The sequence below is a fragment of the Cydia strobilella genome, chromosome 8 (genome assembly GCF_947568885.1).
Source record: "Cydia strobilella chromosome 8, ilCydStro3.1, whole genome shotgun sequence".
NCBI lineage: Eukaryota > Metazoa > Arthropoda > Insecta > Lepidoptera > Tortricidae > Cydia > Cydia strobilella.
This window is the reverse complement of record NC_086048.1, coordinates 15,872,920-15,895,661: the sequence shown is the minus strand read 5'-3', so window position 1 is coordinate 15,895,661 and position 22,742 is coordinate 15,872,920. Positions and strand designations below refer to the sequence as shown.

The following is a 22,742-nucleotide window of genomic DNA, read 5'->3' as shown; positions in this document are numbered from 1 at the left end:
ATTGATGATATCCGCAACAGGCTTCGTCATTTTTTTTACTTACCTTATATACATACTTACTTTATACTTACCTTAGCTAAAGTTTTCTTATCTTCACATCTTGCAACTCGTCGAGTAGGTGTGAACAAGAATTTATTTCAACAACCTTATTTATGGTTATTCGTAAAGTTATTTTAACATTAACATAAGAACCGCAGTTGGTAAGTAGTTTTCGATATAGTACTCGGATTTAACAACAACGAGCTGCATTTGCAAATGGAAATGGTTAGCGCATTTCCTCGAAACATATTTCCATGACTTTACGAGTATAAAGTAGGTAAGTGGTATTTTCTGTACGCAGCCACTCATTCATTTTCTACAATCGGAAAAAATGGCTAGACTAGGTAGGCAAACTTATACATTTATGGGTCTAAAAACCCTCTGGTCGGAGAACCTCTGTTTTTTGAAGGCGGTTAAAAATAGGCATAAATAATTAAGACAAATAAAAGTTTATTCTAAAGGTGTAATAATTTGTTATAGTTTCAATATTGATAAGTTATATGTACTTACAATCTTGACACGACTCTTTTTTTTTATTGGCTCTATTACACTATGCCCTAGTGACTAGGATAATTAGAGCGGTAGGACTGTGTGGGCGGATGGTAGCCTGGGGAAAATCCAGGACCCTTCCGCATCGCCCGAGAGGGTTATACTTTTTTTGACACGACTCGCGCACCAATAAGTGAAAGCAAACGTATCATACCATTATTAAGACCATTATAGATTAAAAATTCCGTACACCGCTCCAGTTAATAGAGTTAATAGGTATCTCATAGGTAAGCGTGCTCCACCGTAGACCACATCATCACTTACCATCAGGTGGGATCGTGGTCAAACGCCTGCCTATTCATCATAAAAAAAAAATCGCCACCACTAGTGACATCGCCGCTTTTCACAATATGCGCGCCATGTTACGAGATGTCGTTAAAATCGTCGAATGCTCTTGTTATAGTTGGGCGCCATTATGAAGTAGCAGCTGGCGCGGAAACTGCCCACTCGTTACTGGCGCCGGCTTTTCATCGATTCACATTTAAAATTACCTACCCCTTGTACATGTATATGTCTGTGGATATTTTGCTTTGAAAATTATTTTATTTCGCGCGAGTGACTACAATCACATGTGAGTGAAACTTAGCTTAAGATGAGGTGGCTTTAGATTTTCTATTGAGTGAACTTTATAAATAAATCAATATTATAGGATAATTGCACACAGATCGAGCTAGTCCCACAGTAAGCCCAATAAGGCTTGTGTTGTGGGGTTGGGGGTGGGGACAACGATAATATAGATAGTTATATATAAATTCTTCATTAAAACATTCATAACTCGGGCACAAATATTTGCGATAAACACACAAATAAATGCCCTAACCGGGATTCAAACCCGGGACCTCCTTAGGCAGTCACTACCGACTAGGCTAGGAGGCCGTAAAACTATACATAAGGGTGGAAAAAATTAATGGGCCTTGGATGGGAGTGCCTGAAAATCTTAAGTTAGCTCATTTTACTTAAAGGAAACTTATTTTATTTTTGAAAATAAACAAAACTTCATTCATAGATAGAATAGATAGTTTTTATTTTATTTTGCTTGTCTAAAAATATCCTGGAGTACTAAATATTCGATTTTATGGATGTTTTGTACGACAGACGAGAGTAAGACCTAATGTTTCTTGGAGAAATGTTATCATTAACATTATTAACTGTATTGACTAGTAGAATAAACTAGATGGTTTTTATATTTTGGAATTTTTCGTCGGTTCGATTCCCGGACGAGACAAGCGAATTAAAAAAAATCTGTTGTTTCTGTTTCTTTTTAAAAATAAAAGAATGTTTCCTTTAAGTAAAATAGGCTAACTTAAGGTTTTAAGGTACTTTCCCTCCAGGGCCCATAATTTTTATCTACACTGTATATGTATATGTATAGGTAGTGTATGAAATAAGTCTACACAACAAACAAGTGACAATACTAGTTAGTTTCTGGCTTGTTATAATTGTTAGATTTATTTTTGTTCAAAAATGTGCCCCTGCGACTTATTTGCCAAATAAATGTTTAAGTATTGAGTTTTTGTTAAGTGGATAGTGAATAACCGCGCGCCGCCGCCTTTCCGTACAAACGTAGTCCCGATTTTCCTCTCTAGATATTAACAGTATAGAAAATATTTGTACACAATTACCACAGCTATGCCGCTTCGTTTATGATTGTTTTCGATTTTTTAAATGATTATAAGTTAGCTTTTAAAAATTGTCGTGAAATTTGTTTTTGGCCCCTAACTAATAATAATTAAAAAAACCGGCCAAGTGCGAATCGGACTCGCGCACGAAGGGTTCCGTACCATTACGGAAAAACAGCAAAAACATCACGTTTGTTGTATGGGAGCCCAACTTAAATACTTATATTATTCTGTTTTTATTTGTTGTTATAGCGGCAACGGAAATACATCATCTGTGAAAATTTCAACTGTCACGGTTCATGAGATACAGCCTGGTTACAGACGGACAGCGGAGTCTTAGTAATAGGTTCCCGTTTTTACCCTTTGGGTACGGAACCCTATAGATAAAAATTCAAATAGTGTAAAAATATTTTCCATAAGGGGGCGTCCATTGATTACGTGAGGGTTTCGGGGGGTGGGGGGAGGGGGTCAAGCCGAATCCCTAAATCTCACATGGAGGAGTGGGGGGTTTTCAAGAAATCCTCAGGTAATTACAAGATAAAATCGAAAGTTTGTGATATCGCGGCCTCTGAACACCGCGTCAGCTTTGTTTGAAATATTATCTATTACTGACCAGAAACTTGCTACTAAACGAATACAACGCTACGCGCACATTACAACCGCTTTTATTAGATACAGCTTTGATTCAAACAGGAATATTAAAGTAAATGAGGCTTTCCTAAATTTTAACGCCCCGAAAGCGGGGGATGCTATTACTCAGCCGTAAGCCATCATCGAGAATATCCGTTTTATTGTTTGCAAGTGTTGTAAAACACTTTATAACTTCGTACGTAACATTTTAATGCATATAACAATTTACAGAGGATTTCAGACAGCGTGTGATTTATATGAACATTTTTGTAATATTAAGGCTTATAGATTATATTTATTTTGTAGGTATACGGCCATTGCCAAAGACCTTAAATTCAAACTGGATGTTCCGTCGGCCCATTCCACTGAGGCGCTGTAATTCACTCTCTTTCCACATTTCATTCTGCAGGTCATTATCTTGAAAGTAGCTGCTACTATGAGTCAAGAAATAAAATAAACTTCATTATTTCATACATTTATTACGAAATAATCGTACAAAAGCTTGACAAAATAAAGTAAAAATAACGAATTGTGCATTAACTGGATAGCAAAAAATACACAAGCAAAATTAAAAAATATGCACGTAAATGCGTTAGAAAAATCCTAAAATGTAATAATATTTTAACTCCTGCTGAATCAACGCTTCGTTTTAAAAATCGTTATGAGGGTGGTAAATATTTCATCCAACGAGAAGACTGGAAACCCAGGTAAATCATTTGTTACGAAAAAAAAACATAGAAGTGGATATAGCATTGGTTCAAAATAACAAAATTATTTAATGACTTCATAAATAGGCAATAGGACTACTAGCACATAGTAGATAAACGCATTTTTTCTGAATAATGCTATTTTTAACAAAAACGGTTTCTATTGACAATAATATCTCTAAACACTGATATTAAGGCACTGCTATTTGGAACGCCTTAGTTATCAACGTTTAAAATATAATTATGTACACTGCTGTTTGACAACGTATTTAATTCATTCACAACATCTCATGTATTCGAGTTTAGTTTGTACTATTAGGCCTCAATAAACAACATGTGTCATCAAGTAAATGCATTCGGTAAAGGTCGTACAATTTAAACTTAATTATTTAATACTATCAAGTTTCAAATATCATTGTATACAACTTTGATAGTTACACCATTAACCGGTAGAAATAACAACAATTCCATAAAATTTCATTATTAACAAAACAATATTCACAGCTCAAACATAGTTCCTGACTTCTTCGACTTAACAACAGCTAATTAATACAATTTTGAACACTGATTAAATATTTCTGTTTGTCGGAAGAGGGCATCATTTCTATTTCTATGGTAAAGTATCTAAAATCAGCAGAGTTCGCGGAAGTAGTATAGAATAAATGTAAGTACAGTAAGCACATAATAATAAGCAAAAGCAAAAGCATACAATTTAAAACTGAGTTAAGTAGACAATTGAGATTAAATACTTGAAGCGATAAATATGTCGTGCAGCGAGATTAACGACTTACTTCAGCTTCTAGCTGTTGGCTACACTTATTGGTAATAAGAAGTTTTCAGGATTTTAATCACTTTCAATACACATCTTATACACGTCATCGTAAGAAAAATATATTAAAATACACAAATACACTCATAAGCTTCGCATAGTGGAGATGAAAATATACACGATACGAAATAAGTTCAGTTAAGCACAGCGATAGTTAGCGGATGCCTCTCGGGGTAAGATGGTGCAGATTAAAGTGGTAGGCGACTGCAAGCATCGCGGTGCGGAAATCAAAGATAAGTAGAAAGAACTCTCCCAGCCACTCGGTCGGGGTCATCCTTTCTACTACTTCATGTCAACGGGAGCTCATGAGTCTCTCACACTGCGCCAGCAAGTATTTCTTCTGTTGTTCGTCGACTAAAAATATCACTTTTCCGGATCCGGAGCTCGGGAATATGCCCAACATCTTTTTCTTCGTAGTCGGTATGTACACTCCCTTCGCGACGGCTGTCGGTACTTCGGGTAGCTCCGACCAGAGGTAGGTCCACAGGATCTGTGGAGAGATAAACTGTGAGCAACTTTCTAAAAATAATTCAGGGTGAACTATTTAGTAATGACCTTGAACTGATCTAAAAAAGTTGTACGAGTACGTTCGCGCGGAGCTTGAATCAGTTCGCTAGTTTCAAGCAATTTTGCGGGCCACCGGTCGATCGGACACCCTCCCATTTAACGATAACGCACTGGCATTATTCAAAAATATTCTGTAGGGGGATACATCCAAGATACATCCCTTTTACTTGACGTTGTATATCGTAAAGTGGAAAGTTTATTTTGAGTTTTGGTTACCTTATACCTAGGCACCTAGTAAAAGTTTCCCCCATCCGTATCGTATTTCTCATCAGGCAGGTGTAAGGGATCTTTTCATCAATGCTAGATTTTTGCTTTTTGAAACTACTAAAGTATTGGTTACAATCTTCATTTGTACAAAACGCCCCCTTTACTATGGTTTTTGATAATTATAAATAAAGAAATTAAATGTCATTTCGTTTCAACAGCCAACAATATACCTAGATATGTAATTTAATAACTCGATATGATACATAAAAAGAAAATAAACCCTTCCGAAGACCCGCTTCGCTATTTTTCACCTTAGAGGGTCGGTTAGTATAAAAGTTACAATAATAACAATGTTGGTAAAAGTAGGTCAGGTTGTGAAAGTTCACTGGTCGGAGACGACATTGATGCAATGGATACATAATGCATACGTGTAGGGTGGAAGGGATCTCTGCTAATAAGTTTAGATGACGGAATTGTATTTATTTTCCGGAAGTCTGAACCCATGATACTCGTACTCTTGCAGAATTCTTTCTGAACATTTTAGACCTTCTGGTCTAAAATGTTTTCATCGTGTCGATTGCGTTATTTAGAGCCGATATTTTATTTAAAAAACTGTTGTCTTTAACTAGACTTAAAATTGAATAAATACATTTAAAAAAAACCTTAATATTGTGCCAAACGCACATACTTCATTATTAGTGTCGCTTAACAATTGTCGTGTAGAGAGATTGGGACCATGTGTACTTTCTGTAAGGTACTCAAGTAGTTCTTTTAAGTTTGATTTTAGCTTGAGACTTTTATTTGTCTAGAGCGTAAACGAGAGGATATACTTAAGCGACTGACTTTGGATCACGAATAAACATATGTATTATAAAACAATTTTGCTTTAAAACAAGCGTTGGCACCCCAGTGACTGATTCCAAGAACTAATTAAATCTAAAAATAAAAATAAGTACTTATTGCAACAGTACAAAGTTTGCAAGTGAAGTTTTGTTGAGCAATACCTACGTAAAACAGGTGGCCGCTTACACGTTCTGACTGACGATAACCCAACCAATTAAGTTGCAAGAACTGATTAAGTAGTTTTTTATTTCAAGTTAGTTACATAAGATCGTTTTCCTAGTAAAAAGACTGTTGAGCAATAGGTTAAAAACATTGCTGACTGCCTACACTTTTTAATATTCTGTAAACCGGACAAAGTTATTGCAAGTTGTTATCGCTACTATTTTCGAATTGCCCGAACGATGGTACTAAGCTAGTAGGAAAATTTGCATGTGAAGTTTCAGCGGTGTATGCCACTTAAAGATTCGCCGACGTGCTGGAATGGCTAAAAGTGCTATGACTAACCTCAAAAAGTTATGGAAGAATCGAGGTATAGGCCTTGTTACCAAAGTAATGCGAACAAATGAGTCTATTCTGAGAGAACTAAAAATCACCAAACGACTCTCAAAAATCTGCCAGGAGAGGGCTCTCAGATTCTTTGGGCACATAATGCGATCGCCACACCACAGCCTCGAACGTGACATCATACTGGGGCAAGTTGAAGGCAAACGCGCTAGAGGAAGAGCCCCGGCAAGATGGTCGGATTCCATTAGACAAGCATGTGGTTCCATGCAGAGGGCAGCCCACATAGCCCTTGATCGCGTTAAATGGAGGGATATATAGGTAGTTCTTGGTCACGATCCTCAGTCATGAGGGAACGACGAATAAGAAGATGCCACTTAAAAAACTTGTTAATTTGTCTTCATTTCATGTTTGTAGTTTATCGTAACACAATAATACAACTCGTATAAAGCTCAGCATGAGCTTCAATAATTATAACGTGACTCTACTACCTGTCATGTATTGTTACCGCAGTTATTGTAATTGTTTGCGCGGCCAATCAGTGCAACACACGCAAAGCTCGCACAAAGTAATCGCACCTTTTGTAAACCTAAATATAAATAATAGTACATTACGATACGGGCCCGTTGCGAGACCAAGCCTTATTTCAAATATATTTGATCTGTTAGACTTGTTAGAGAATGCACCCAGTACCTCTGTATGTTGGCGACGTTTTCTAAGTGTTCTATTTTTTATCACTAAGGCATCATACATGCTACTCTGCGGAAATTCATTGTCATACTGAACGTGAAAAACGCGAAAACACAAACCGCAGTGCTACTTCCTACGCGGGAACAAGACTGAAAACGCAAGAAATTAATCGTAGTGCCTAAGCCTAGACAGTGAGAGAATTATATACGTAGTGCGAACAGATTCTGTGATCAAACTTTCTGTCCATACCTGCCAGCCGCCGAATACCACGTTCTTCTCTAGATACAGCAGCCGCTTGTCCGTGCACATCACCGCCTCCTTGGCGGGGATCACCCACACGTGGGCCTCGTACGAGTCCGTGCTCACGTACTTGCCCTGATGGAATGAAAATAAACATTTCAGCTGATTAAGACCTTCATAGTTGGATTTATCGGTATATTTTGGCTTTTCGGCACATAGCGTCTATCTCACGTTTTGTCCTCCAGTGTAATAATTCTACGTTAAACGAAGGTTTCGGCTGTAAATTCCGACCACACTATGTAACCCGCCAAGTTTTACGTAAAGTAATAGTCACTGGCAAGTGTGCCAAGTCGGTAGAAACTTAGCGTGGAATTGTGGAGGTCATTGGCTTATTACATTAAAATTAGAACCTGATTGTTTGTGTGACCCATAAAAAAGAAAAGATTTTCTCTTAGCAGCCTCAGCTCACCACACACTACACAGTACCTTTTCCAGCTCGGACAGCATTTTGTAGCCCTCGGCGTGGCTCCGCGAGTACGGCCTCACGCCGGTGTCGGCCGGCAAGTAGCGCGCGGCGCGCCGCTTCGTGGTCTCCTCTGACAAGTCAGCCGCCCTAAAGACACGTAACATTTTATACGTAATACTGGGTATATTTTTAGTGGTATATGAAACTGCAATTATTTACCCGAGACCATAGAGTAACTTATACTAGAGCGGTACTGTCATAGTAAATTTTGTAACCCCAGTAAATTCACTGCCATCTGTCGACACACTTTAAAACTAAAAATAAATATTTATAAAAATACGATAAAATGTATTTAAATACGGATAAATGATTTTTTTATTTGCATTAATTATTTTTATATGATTTTGACCCATGTTCTTTGTCAGCGCCCTCTATACGAGTGTAGGCCAAAACTAGTGGCGCCATCTGATCGAGAATCAAATTTTCGTGATTTTCGAGGCACGTTTTTTCCTTAGACTGTATCCATCTATTACGGAGTTATATCTATCTTTGCCCGAGACTAAGGATAATATCATTTCATAGTAACATCCTCACGCGTGAAACTATGAACTGTCACAGGGAGCATCATGCGAGAGGTATAAGTTACAAACTATATCTTACTTACTTCTGATGGAGTACTACAACTAAACCAACCTTAAAACAATACAAAACATAAAAGCTAAAGCAGTTAATGAATAAGCACAATTTTATTGCCTACACTACGTAAATGTTATTATGTACTGTAATTACAGGTCAAATGAAATTCAAATGAAAAATATTATATTTTTATTACATACAAAATAGTTTTATTTTGATGAAAACTTCTTTTTAGCCATGAATACGTAATATTGTCATATATTATTTCGCTTGTTCACGGACCATCCATAAAATACGTAATCAAAAGGGTAGGAGGGTTGAGATGTGAATGACGTGTAGTTGAAAAACACAGAATAATGCTACCTACACACAGATATTTCATTCTTTATTTATGAATAATTGAATTTCAAAATAGAATGCGCCGAAACGACACTGCGAAAAACGTCCTAAATATTTGCTAATTTTGCGTACTTTAAGGATGGCCCTAACGCCACGGGAACAAATCCAGAATAAATAAGTGATCCGTAAAGACATTGTAGCTATTTCAAACTACCCAGTCACGTGTCGCCAATAACCCTACTGTTAACTACCTACAACTAGTGAGAGAACTAAGTCGCCACGCAATCATTATGTTTAAGACACCTGGGCCACAAAACGCACTGTCCGACAAACATACATTGGTTATGTACTCAAACAGTTCAGTCAAAACAAATGTATGGCCTTCAGTGTAGAGCGTGCGTTCCGTGGGCCTTCGACTATTTGACGGAGGCGAACAGCCCTGTCAAAATGAACTAATGTCGCAAGAACTAATTCCATGGTATAATATACTCCGCAAGGTACTCTCTTCCGAGCCTCGCGAACGACGTGACTGACACAAGCCTACGTCATCATGCTGTTCACAGGTTCACGATGACGTAGGCTCGAGTCAGTCACGTGGTTCGCGAGTCTCGGAAGAGAGTACCAGGCGGAGTACATTATTATACCATTACTAATTGGTAATACCATAGAGTAACTTATACTAGAGCGGTACTGTCATATTAAATTTTGTAACCCCAGTAAATTCACTGCCATCTGTCGACACACTTTAAAACTAAAAATAAATATTTATAAAAATACGATAAAATGTATTTAAATATGGATAAATGATTTTTTTTATTTGCATTAATTATTTTTATATGATTTTGACCCATGTTCTTTCACTGGTATGCGTTAAAATTATAAATAACAAACGAAACAGTGAACGCCCTCTATATGAGTGTAGGCCAAAACTAGTGGCGCCATCTGATCGAGAATCAAATTTTCGTGATTTTCGAGGCACGTTTTTTCCTTAGACTGTATCCATCTATTACGGAGTTATATCTATCTTTGGTAATACTGTGTATGACTGGGACCTTCTGACAGTAGTGCAGAGTCCAGTAATGAAGTCGACGAGGCCTCCGACCGGGCGCGTGACGAGCCCGACGGCGCCGACCCCCACGCCCTTGAAGAAGCCGCCGGCGCCGCCGTTCTGCGCGCCGCGGATCGGCATCATGATCACGCCGCGCAAGCCTTCCGCTATGCCCTATAACCACTAGGCCACTCAACTACTAAAATCTCATCTTAGCGTTTTCCTGATAAAGGTGCCCTGGGTCCGCTTTGGCAATCTAATCTAATAGTTTGCGACTGTCATCTGACCTTACAATCCAGAAGAGAAACCAGGCCGGTTATTTGTGACGTTTTCATTCACCGAAAAGCGTTAAATATTTAAACCGACAAATCAATTTCTATCTTAATTTTCTCCTTCCGAGGCCTTAGTAATGACGGGCAATTTTCAGATTGAGTACTCAAAATTCATAAAGGCGCATTAGTTTCGCACGAGGGGCCATCCATGAAATACGATTGTATGATAATCGAAAAGTATCTGAACATGGCTCAACGCGGCGATAAGTATATTACTATTCTTACTACTTCATATAACCTCGCATATGGCGTCATGATTTATAAAAAAAAGTTTATCCAACAGAAATCATAAAATGTTATGAAACACCTAAAGACTAAGGCTGCGTTTCCACCAGAGATATGCGAGGATGCGCAGCGAGGAATCACTTTATTTCAATATCCACGCTTAACCCAGCCCTAGTGGACGATATTCTATTGGTTCTTAAAAAACACATTCCTCCAGGAAACGCAGCCTAAAAGGGGAAAAGAAGTAATTTATGGATGCTCCCGTATGTACATACCTTAGCTAATTCCTGGGAATCTATACAGTCTAAGTATATGGTACGGAAATGTTATTTGCATATAGAATAAATAAGACCACACTCCACACATGTCATTTTGTAACCGGGCCTAAAGGGCCAGAATAAAGCAAGTCAAGTGTAGTGTAATGTATAGAAATCATACTTTAAAACTCAGTGACGTAACTCACATGCCAAGGTAATGGGCGCAAGCAAGCAAATGTGATGTTTTAAAGCAAAAGGTACCACATTGTCGCTTGCCATAAGGACGCTTCCTTATGACAAGCGACAATGTGGTACCTTTTGCTTGAAAACAAAACAAATATAAACCTTAATCGAAAGTGTAAAGGTTACATGGACAGCGTACATTTAAGACGAAAGGGAACGATCGCTCCGAAACCGCATTTCCAAACAAATGTAGTCCCCATTTTCCTCTCTGGTTATTAACATTATTAAAAATATTTTAACACAATTTGATGTAATTTAAATATTTTAATCATAGCTATGCCCGACCGTTTGATTTATTTTTTATTTTGTCATTATTATAAGAGGAGTATTTAAAAACTTGTATGAAACCTGTTTTTCGCTCCTAACTTTTATAATAATAAAAAAACGAAGAAATCTAACATTCGGGCATAGCTATGACTAAAATACATAAAATTCTGTAAAAATATTTTCCAAAATGTCAATATCCAGGGAGGAAAATGAGGACTACGTTCGTATGGAGAATAGATCGTCTCCTTTGTCTTGGTGCTGTGGGAACGACTACTTACCTCGATATTTATAACGATTAGATAACGACTAGATCGCAGGAAATCATTACTTTCTTGATTCGCTATATTTTATATACAATTTTAATATACATTCCAGTACAGGCAGACAAAATGTTTATTCAGTTTTGGACAGTTATTGTAAAAGGTTCCTCTGATATAAGAATTCATTGTTTTAACTTTGATTAGACATTTTCTCGCCCAAAGCATTTCATGCATCATGAAACCACTTACCCACTTCATTCACAAGACATAACATGCATAAATGTGTAGATTAAAATATTTGTGTTCCATTCTGGCATTATAGCCTAACAAGTCGCTATTAGAGCCTGGAATAGTGGTGTTACAAAGAAGCGTAAATACTGGTCCTTTCCAGTAAAAGGAATTGGTATCATTAAAAATACGCAACGTGGCGGGGGTCTCAAAGGAACTTGTCGGGCCATAAAGATTGACATAATATATGTTAGCTAAAATATGTTAAAAACACGCATTTAAAAAATGGGTGGACTCTGCACAACTTAGGAACCCTAAGTCCTTCAGAGCGCGCTCTCTATCGAGTTATAATCATGAAATTTAGGGCTCTAATTCACCTCAGCGTCGAAGTCTCGTTACGTCATGACCGAGGCCCATAAAGGACCCCTCGACGCGCTCAGTGCGCGCTTTCTATCGGCTTCATAAATAACAGCGTACATGTACATGTCTAGTGATAGTAGGCCTAGAGCCGTAATTCACCTCTTAACAGCGCCGAAGGATCCCGAAGCGAAGTCAACCACGCCGGCCGTGGGCCTCGCGACGAGACCAACGGCGCCGCGACCGAGGCCCTTGAAGAATCCCTCCACGCCCTGGGAGCGCGCGCCCTCTATCGGCTTCGTGAACACGCCCGTCACGCCGTCGAATACGCCCTGGGTGATGGTGTAAAGGTCAATACGTGGTAACCACACATGAACAGAAAAATTAAATAATGTAATGACCAAAGAAAGTGGATGAAAACGCCACGAACGCGCAACTTCAATCATGCACCTATACCTGCACTGGATTGAGCAATTTATTAGCGATTTATTATCGTCATTCATCCCTTAATTATAACGAAATTCTCTTATTTGGTTTTTCAATCTGTCATACTTATTTATTAATATACTCGACTCAGTTTTGGTACACATTTGGTACTCCTATATTTATTAATTACAAGTTATTATCGAGTGACAAGGTTGAAAAACTGTAAGTTACCATGCATTGATCCTTGTGTAGTCTGCGCGTAGTACTTAATGTAATATAGAGGTAGTGATTTATCTGGGGGCTCGGTAGTGCCCCCGCAAAGACGAGCCAAGCGAAGCGCACTACCTACCTTTTCTCGGAGCGCTTCGTCGTTTTTTTGAACCCTCATTACCAAAGAAAAATTATTTCAGAACATCCGATTAATTTAACTCTGATTTAAAAAGACTTATTATTTTTTGGGCATAAAATATGACAAAATATGAAACAGTAGCATTGGCTGTCAATTAATATTTTAGCGCCAATTAATTTAGATAAGCACCAAATAGTAACCATTATACTATTAAGAAACGGAAGCTAAGTTAAGCTTACCAATAAATAAACGGTTAGCAAAAGTGGGCTTCTAAAATAATGATTTGGCATCTAATATTGTAAACAGAAGCGTTGGTGGTTAAGTACTAGTGATAGCGAAAATTTCAAACCGCTGATCTCGGATTCAAACCCCCGTTAGTGCCAATGAGTTTCTTGGAAGTTATGTACTAAATATCATTTGATATTCATGGACCGTCCATACATACCGTTACACCGATAGGATAATCTTAACTTCAAAAATGTTTTTCGGGTACTTCTTTTGCTAAATCTTTATTTCACCACACGCGTTTTATGAACCCTTGGAACGCCACGGCTATCGTGTGCCTTCATGAACCTTGTCGGGGTCGGATTGCACGAAGGTTGTTATTGGGCTTAAGCCGCGCGAGGCAGCTGACGTGTTGGCGGTCAAAGAATTAATAATTACATATTCAAAATTTTGAGTGGCATCCTTTAGAAGCCGTTAGGTTTAGCTTTAGGTTAGGTTACATTTGATACCCTTCGGAAAATTCGACAGTTTTTGAATAAAACGCGTCCGATCAAAAAAAAGTGTGTGCGTGAAATATTTACGCGCGATTGAAGTAAAACTTCTTTGACGATGACTTTTATCGCTATGTTGGCACTTTGACGTGTTTTCTATTGTGCGTGTTTCACTACTGAGCGTTACTTCCGTCAGAAAAAAATCTGAGTAATCCTCTTCTTTAACGACTGTTAAAGAAGTTTTACTTCAATAAAACATCGGACATAAAAATGTTTCGACGTTGTGATAGGTAACCGGACTCTGGGATGGAAGGTCAGATGGCACCTATTTCTTTATTTATTAGGGTTTCGAGGCGAACCCCGGGCACTTTTCGGATAAAACTGGGAAAACACTAAGATGAGAAAAAGAATTGAATTTTGAAAACATGATCAAAATTGCTGTTATCAAAAAAAATTAAAAAAGCTTTGTTTTAAAATTAATAGGTCGTTCTTTAAAAAAAGTCGCCTTTAAATAGTCTTCCATGTATTATTTTTGTTGACAATATACCTAATTATTTGGTACATGCCTATACAGTATAGTATATAGTAAAGCATTAGCTGAAAGGACATTAAAATACAGCTTATTTTGAGGTATTATAAGGCTCCGATTTTGATGCCAACCTATTAATTTTAGTTTCCATTACCATTTATCTAAGCTAACCGAATTCGGTTACTTAGCTGCCCCGTTAAATACGTGCCAAACGACGAAAATTAAAAATCGACGAATTCTAATCTTAAATTGAACAGGACACAAGTTAGTAAATTTGGGAAAGATTTCTTTAATTTATGAGAATAATATGAGATGAGAAAAGATGAGAAGAAAAAATAAACTGATGATGATGTTGTGTTAAGTGGAAGAGATCTCATACATGGATAAGTTCACCTTTGTTGTATTTAATTTACTCTGTAACTGTGTTTCTCGTGTTTGTTTTCTATGCACTATGTAAGGAATATACACACATACATACATATACTTTTTTTACCCGATTACGACATATTTTATACGACCTCCAATAAGAAGGAAGTTGTATGCGAAAAATAAACCGTAGTGGGGTAATTTGTTACTGCTCCGACTATTGTTAAGACTAGTCGTGGCATAGTAAAAATTCTAGACATTTAGTTTTACCAATAAAGTGACATAAACGAACGTGTTTAAAAAAAAAACTACATACCATGACTAGACCTTTTCCACTCCTCGCGAGTCCCTCTTGTAGATTCGCTGGAGGCTTGTTTATGTTGTCGCGTCGACGGCGTTGGTAGTCCTGGATAAATTAACAACTAATATTAATAAAAGTTAGCTAAAGTTAAACAGAAAGGTCTAGCCTAGGTAAATTCCGTACCTCAAAAGGAAAAAACGGAACCCTTATAGGATCACTCGTGCGTCTGTCTGTCTGTCCGTCTGTCACGGCCTATTTTCTCTGAAATTAAGTTGAAATTTGGTACACATATGTAAATTTGTGACCCAAAGACGGACATATAACTTAAATAAATTAATTTTAAACATAGGGGCCACTTTTGGGGGTAAAGGAGAAAATTAAAAAAAAAAATTTTTCAAACTGTATCGTGTTACATATCAAATGAAAGCTTAATCTCCGAAACTACTGGGTCTAAAATTTTGAAAAAATACACTAAATAGATCTTTACCTATAGATTACAGGAAAACCTATTATAAATGTGCAGTCAAGCGTGAGTCGGACTTAATTACTTAGTTTTTGATCCGACCCCTACGGATTTTTTAAAGACATTTCACTCACGTTTCACATAAAAAATACATTGTTTAAATTGTGTAATGTACGGAACCCTTAGAACGCGAGTCCGACTCGCACTTGGCCGGTTTGGCTGGTGTGCCCCACCAGCGAGCGCACGCCCAGGAACAGTCTGCTCCTAGTTCACACACTGACCTTGTCGAGCGAGAGCGCGGCCAGCCCGTGGCCCATGGCGCCGGTGATGCGCGACATGGCGCCGGCCGCACCGCCCACCGTGTGCCCCACCAGCGAGCGCACGCCCAGGAACAGTCTGCTCCTAGTTCACACACTGACCTTGTCGAGCGAGAGCGCGGCCAGCCCGTGGCCCATGGCGCCGGTGATGCGCGACATGGCGCCGGCCGCACCGCCCACCGTGTGCCCCACCAGCGAGCGCACGCCCAGGAACAGTCTGCTCCTAGTTCACACACTGACCTTGTCGAGCGAGAGCGCGGCCAGCCCGTGGCCCATGGCGCCGGTGATGCGCGACATGGCGCCGGCGGCACCGCCCACCGTGTGCCCCACCAGCGAGCGCACGCCCAGGAACAGTCTGCTCCTAGTTCACACACTGACCTTGTCGAGCGAGAGCGCGGCCAGCCCGTGGCCCATGGCGCCGGTGATGCGCGACATGGCGCCGGCCGCACCGCCCACCGTGTGCCCCACCAGCGAGCGCACGCCCAGGAACAGTCTGCTCCTAGTTCACACACTGACCTTGTCGAGCGAGAGCGCGGCCAGCCCGTGGCCCATGGCGCCGGTGATGCGCGACATGGCGCCGGCCGCACCGCCCACCGTGTGCCCCACCAGCGAGCGCACGCCCAGGAACAGTCTGCTCCTAGTTCACACACTGACCTTGTCGAGCGAGAGCGCGGCCAGCCCGTGGCCCATGGCGCCGGTGATGCGCGACATGGCGCCGGCCGCACCGCCCACCGTGTGCCCCACCAGCGAGCGCACGCCCAGGAACAGTCTGCTCCTAGTTCACACACTGACCTTGTCGAGCGAGAGCGCGGCCAGCCCGTGGCCCATGGCGCCGGTGATGCGCGACATGGTGCCGGCCGCACCGCCCACCGTGTGCCCCACCAGCGAGCGCACGCCCAGGAACAGTCTGCTCCTAGTTCACACACTGACCTTGTCGAGCGAGAGCGCGGCCAGCCCGTGGCCCATGGCGCCGGTGATGCGCGACATGGCGCCGGCCGCACCGCCCACCGTGTGCCCCACCAGCGAGCGCACGCCCAGGAACAGTCTGCTCCTAGTTCACACACTGACCTTGTCGAGCGAGAGCGCGGCCAGCCCGTGGCCCATGGCGCCGGTGATGCGCGACATGGCGCCGGCCGCACCGCCCACCGTGTGCCCCACCAGCGAGCGCACGCCCAGGAACAGTCTGCTCCTAGTTCACACACTGACCTTGTCGAGCGAGAGCGCGGCCAGCCCGTGGCCCATGGCGCCGGTGATGCGCGACATGGCGCCGGCGGCACCGCCCACCGTGTGCCCCACCAGCGAGCGCACGCCCAGGAACAGTCTGCTCCTAGTTCACACACTGACCTTGTCGAGCGAGAGCGCGGCCAGCCCGTGGCCCATGGCGCCGGTGATGCGCGACATGGCGCCGGCCGCACTGCCCACCGTGTGCCCCACCAGCGAGCGCACGCCCAGGAACAGTCTGCTCCAAGTTCACACACTGACCTTGTCGAGCGAGAGCGCGGCCAGCCCGTGGCCCATGGCGCCGGTGATGCGCGACATGGCGCCGGCCGCACCGCCCACCGTGTGCCCCACCAGCGAGCGCACGCCCAGGAACAGTCTGCTCCTAGTTCACACACTGACCTTGTCGAGCGAGAGCGCGGCCAGCCCGTGGCCCATGGCGCCGGTGATGCGCGACATGGCGCCGGCCGCACCGCCCACCGTGTGCCCCACCAGCGAGCGCACGCCCAGGAACAGGCCCTCGGCGAACTCGCCCGGACCTTGGATGGCTCCCTGTCAAAATAAAGGTTACACATTGAAGTTTCCAAATAGTTTGCTCAGATGTGATATGTGACCCATCGAAATGTCATTGATAATTTTTACCAAAATCGTTATTTTCTCTTTTTTTTTGATAAATAAGTCCTGTAACTCGTGTAGTCATAAAGAAAGGATATTCGGGATCCTTCTGTTTTTTTAAGTAAAATTTCTTTAGGCGCGACTAGAGGGTAACTCAGATTTTCTGACGGAAGTAACGCTCAGTAGTGACACACGCACATTAGGACACACGTCAAAGTGCCAACAAAGCGATAAACTTCATCGTCAAAGAAGTTTTACTTCAATCGCGTGTAAAGATTACACGCACACAATTTTTTTGTAAATAATGGTATTGGAATTTGCCAATTAAAATTTGGCAAATTAAACGTAAAAAAATTCTTGTGCATTCACGTGGTGTTTAGTTACTATTCAGATGAACTATTAATTAACATTTTTTAAATTGCTGCGATACATTGTAATTATTTTGTCATTGTAAAAGTCCTTGGACTTCTTGATACAAATAGTTCTTATAAGCTGCGTCTGGGGTTTGCTTCCTATCCCCCCCTCCTCTCCCCACCCCCAGGATAGTTATAAAGAAGTGGACGTGTTGTATTGCCCATTATTTTTTTCGCATCTGTGCAATAGTGTTCAGGCCACTATTAATAAATGTATTACTGCAATGTTCTGCCTTCTGCCGCCAGAGAGCTGCACTATTACATATCGTAAACCATAGAGTTACTACTACATACTCTGCCTTAAACAGTTGTTTGAGAAGTTTTAACTATTACATTGATGCATCAAGGCCACATCAAAGGAGTTTGTTTACACTTTTACAGAGGCCTACCGCGATACGCGAAAATCGATATTTCGTTATATGCCTCTTTATCGCTCGAATATGCAAGTGACAGAGAGGCAGATATCGAAATTTCGACTTTCGTTTCGCGGTAGGCCCTCAGTATGAGCTAGTGGCGCCTCCTATGTAGAGTTTTGCCTATTAAATTCGGCTTGCACAATAAGTATGTAATTGTTTTTCTATTTTATTTATTTATTAAGAAACAGTCTTATAAAAAAGATAAGTAAGTATATAAGTAACATCTTACAGATAGACGGAATAGACCTATAGTTTCCTATATGTAAACAAATATTAATAAAACCTTATTACTAAGTATAAATGACATGCATACTGTACTACCATAGATATCTATGTACTACATATAGTCCGACAAGAAATTGTAGAAAATGATTGAGGGCGCCACTTCCTACTTTTTTGACGTAAAATGCTTAAACATGGCAAAAATTTTGTACGGATGTTTTTTTAGTTAAATTTTACTTAATTTCTACTATTCCATGTCGCTTCATTCATTCTTCAGTTAAAAGAAGAAACATACCTGGAAGGGTTCATAGAACAAGTCCTCGACACCCTTCTTGAGGCCAACGACGAGCCCGTACGGGTTCCCAATCACATCCAGGCCCAAAACCAGCACGTACAGCTGTTTGATGGCCTGCCCTTGGTAGTGGCTAGACACTTGCGATATCAGCTCCTTTTGCGAGAGAAACTCGAAGTTGCGCTCGTAGTACGATAGTCTGAAAAATAGTACATAGATAAGACAAATATGATACATCATCAAAAGAAAGGTACTAGATATAATTAACCTCAGGCATGAAGTTTATATTTGAACGAAATATTTTTTATTCGGATGTTTGTTACCGTTATATCATGTTACAAATGCATTTCCGTTATTAAATTATCATTAATTTGCTTCAAATAATAAATAAGAAGTACATAAATATGCCCGCGAAAAGCTAGTGAGCGAAACGCCACGTGTAGTCACGCATTATATGGATGGTATAGTCTCCATGACGCATTAGTTCACATAAAGCTAGAGACACTTGTGTAATAAAATAATGTGAAGATTTACAAAAGAATTTTTATTTTTTTCCGGTGTTTAAACGATATAAATTATGATTACAAAAAAAGAAAAAAAAACATGCATGGAGCTAATTCTTCTGATTCAACCATCCAAGAATAGTTTAGTCCGTAATAAATATTAGGCCTTGACTGACTAAAAATTCAATTCTAATAAGAGTATTAGGGGCTGTCTAGTTTGTCCTAACTTAGTTTGTGAGGCTTACTTAAAGACAACATCGTTCATGTCAGTGAGCGTGACGCCTATACTCTGCAGCACCGTGCCGATGAAGGACGGCAGCTGCGTGGCGCCGCCGAGAGAGAAAGAGACGTGCACTTTCAGCGGAGACAGATGGAGATTATCGTAGAAGTTCTTCATGTCGGATGCGGCGCCGATGGCCGCTAGCGCTTCTAGGGGCTGTCGGGCGTTTTCAAGGTCCGTTTGGAAGGCCTCCAACTGCGGAAAGAGTAAATTATTATTTTGATGACAAGTATATAAAATACAGTTTATTTTTTTTATACTTAACCTTTTGAACGCTTTACATCATAAACAAAAAAGTCACTGTCACGCCAAGGTAACGGGCGCAAGCGAGCGAATGTAAACTTTACTTGAAAGTGTGAAGGTTACTTTGACAGCGTCCGCCATAACACCTATAGTGGTCCTTGGCGCTGTGCGTGTGGTGTGTGCGATGTGTAATAGTTATTTGTGCAACAAGATAGGAAAGTTGGTTTTTCTTGCGAGTATTTATTTTGAGTCCCGACAAAGCGCGCATAATCTTGAGCGTAGCGAGGGACTCAAAAACACGAGATGTAAAATAAATTTGCTCTCGTGTTGCACACATAATTTTTCACCTCAGTAGTGAGAACATATTAAAGGTTAAAATGTATTTCGAATTACACAGAAATAAAAAAAATTGTAATAAAAGTATGAAATGGCGGTTCATTGGCTATTTGAAACAATGTAGCTTTTTAATTTAGTGAATAAATTAAAAAGCTACATTGTTTCACTCCCTGGAGTGAGGAAAGTCGCACTTTCCTCATTCCAGGGAGTGACGAAAGTAGGCTTGTTCGAGCTGCTGAGGTGAAAAGATATTTTTACCTAACCCCCCTTTTCATTCCTCATGAGTGTAGAATACTATTTATCGAATCCATGTGACTTACAGCCTCCTGTTCGGTGAGCAGCCGCTGCGGGAACATGCCGAGCAGAGCGTTGATCAAGCCCATGTCGACCTTCACGTGGAACTCCTGTATCAGCACCTTGTAGTACTTGTACTGCCGGACCTTGCTGTGCTCCATTATACGCTCCACTATCGACACTTCGATGAACGGCTTTATGCCTAAGAGAAGACAATAAGAAACGGATGTTACTTTTTATCGTATAGTCGCCATCAGATATATCGAAGCGGCCGAGGCGCTCATAAATATCTGAACACGCCTCTATTGTCAAGGCGTGAGTGCGTGTTCAGATATTTTTGAACACCTTGGGCTCTCCGATATATCTGATGGTGACTGTACACGTCTTTCTACTATACACTACAATTTATAAGCATCTGTCATAAAAATATAAGCATTTTGGGATAAATGATAATCATTCACTTCAATGACAATTTGTGTTGATAGTTTATGCGTAACTACGTTTGTTTGAGAACATGTAATTTTCTTATATTATTATTATCAGGCATCGTAAACTGCGCTGCATCGTAAAGTACTAGGGTTGTTACTTAGTCAAGTCAAGTATGTCATTTCAATAGATTTCGCTCGCAGTTTACGATGCCTGCTTATTAGCAAACCGAATAACATGTCCCAAAATACGTTGGGGATAATGGGTTAGTATGTTGAGTATCACGCAATATTATTGTACCTAATTTAATACCATCCTGCCTGCCTTGTTTTATGGCACAAAGGGTCAAATATTATTTTACCTAATTTAATACCATCCTGCCTGCCTTGTTTTATGGCACAAAGGGTCAATGTCAAGTGTAAGTTTCCCATTTAGGCCACAAGATGACAGACTCAGAAACATCTCCTTATTTGCTGTAAAGTTTAAGTTGTCAATGTAAAATTTATGTTTTCGATTTAATTAGGTCATATTATGGCAGACCTGCCATCTCTTTTCGCATGATCCCTTTGTCCCCATTTAGGTCGGGTTGCACCAAACCGTCTGTCGCCCTTTTAGCGTTTGCTAAATTTTATTGTATGGGAAGTTTCATAGTTGTCTGCTGCTTGACGTTGATCAGTCTGTTAATTGTGGTTGGTACAACTGGCCCTTAGTCTGCCAAGTTTTGGGCGTCATCATATATATAGTCCTCCAGATCGATTTCGATGACGGCGACTTCAACAATCAAGGCTTTTTCCTCTCATGAGCTCTTATGTGGCTGGCCAGGCCAAACTTGCTCTTGCTTGCGTCATCATAGGCATGTAATAAAAGAGTACACCTAATAGCTGCCGTCCTCACTTTATAAGGCATAAAATTCTAACGTTAGCATGTATATATATTATGGAAGCGGCGATGTTTGTCAGAAATAACACAAACTTATTCCCCTTACAAAAAATCACCTCAAATAGACGAAACAAAATTCAGTACCATTTATCTATTTCAAAATTAGCTATGTACAGAAACGGCCCCTATTATAGATGCGTTACAATAGCAAACAAGCTGCCCCAACAACTTTTACATGAAACAAACGACAAAGCATTTAAAGGTAATTTAAATAAACTACTTCAAGAGAAATGTTATTATACTATTCAAGAATATTTAAATGATGACGCTTTGCCAAATTGGTATCAATAGGATATTTTTTTTATTTTTATTATACATGTAATTTAAATTTTTTCATTTAATTTGTAATTATTTTATAATGATGAATTGTACAATTATAAAATAAGTAATGCCGCATAAATCCCTATCCCATTAAATTAAGATTTATACAGGATTTATATAATTTATTACAATGAAATTTTGCAATGTATTCTGAAATTATGTTACATCAAGTCTAGTGTTATTTGTAAATAGTCAACATTAGTATTAACCCTTAAATGCATGATTTTTTGTATAACTTTTTAATAAATTGAAATAGATGTGTCATGCTGTATAAAAGTAATAAATGTGATTTTGGATAGCTGCATATTGAGCCACGGACCATCAAATATACGATGCATATATACATCATTATGCATTTAAGGGTTAAGATTATATTGCCATGCCCTAACAGGGTACCATGTACCGACTTTATAATGTTTCAATACCATCCTATGTAAAATGAACATAGACGCAATAAAGATATATGAAATATGAGTTATTTACTCACCCATGTTGTCCTGTGTAGCGACGGAGGGCGGCGGCGGCACGGGCGCCAGCGTCACGGGGAAGGTGGGCAGCGGTAGTTGCTGGTCGATCTGTAATTACGAGTAAGCCATTCGTTGACTTGTTTCAACAATGTCTTAGCTTTTGGCCAAATACATATTTTTAAGAGACACATGTCCCGCCACTAAAAGGTGC

At 40.2% G+C, this 22,742-nt stretch overlaps 2 protein-coding genes across 2 annotated transcripts in view; one reads left to right on the top strand and one right to left on the bottom strand.

Annotated features, from left to right (window-relative positions):
* LOC134743744 (uncharacterized) overlaps positions 1–22,742 on the top strand; it is a 467,732-nt gene that overhangs the window by 118,927 nt on the left and 326,063 nt on the right. The window lies entirely within an intron of this gene.
* LOC134743795 (intermembrane lipid transfer protein Vps13) overlaps positions 3,297–22,742 on the bottom strand; it is a 90,157-nt gene continuing 70,711 nt past the window's right edge. The window contains exons 53-62 of the mRNA XM_063677456.1: positions 22,552–22,639; positions 20,405–20,580; positions 19,471–19,700; positions 18,726–18,921; positions 17,167–17,316; positions 14,782–14,871; positions 12,242–12,411; positions 7,908–8,034; positions 7,431–7,556; positions 3,297–4,863 (exon numbers count right to left, since the gene is read on the bottom strand). Of these exons, the coding sequence (XP_063533526.1) occupies positions 4,666–4,863; positions 7,431–7,556; positions 7,908–8,034; positions 12,242–12,411; positions 14,782–14,871; positions 17,167–17,316; positions 18,726–18,921; positions 19,471–19,700; positions 20,405–20,580; positions 22,552–22,639 (1,551 nt within the window). The 3' untranslated portion in view covers positions 3,297–4,665. The remainder of the gene's footprint in view (positions 4,864–7,430; positions 7,557–7,907; positions 8,035–12,241; positions 12,412–14,781; positions 14,872–17,166; positions 17,317–18,725; positions 18,922–19,470; positions 19,701–20,404; positions 20,581–22,551; positions 22,640–22,742) is intronic.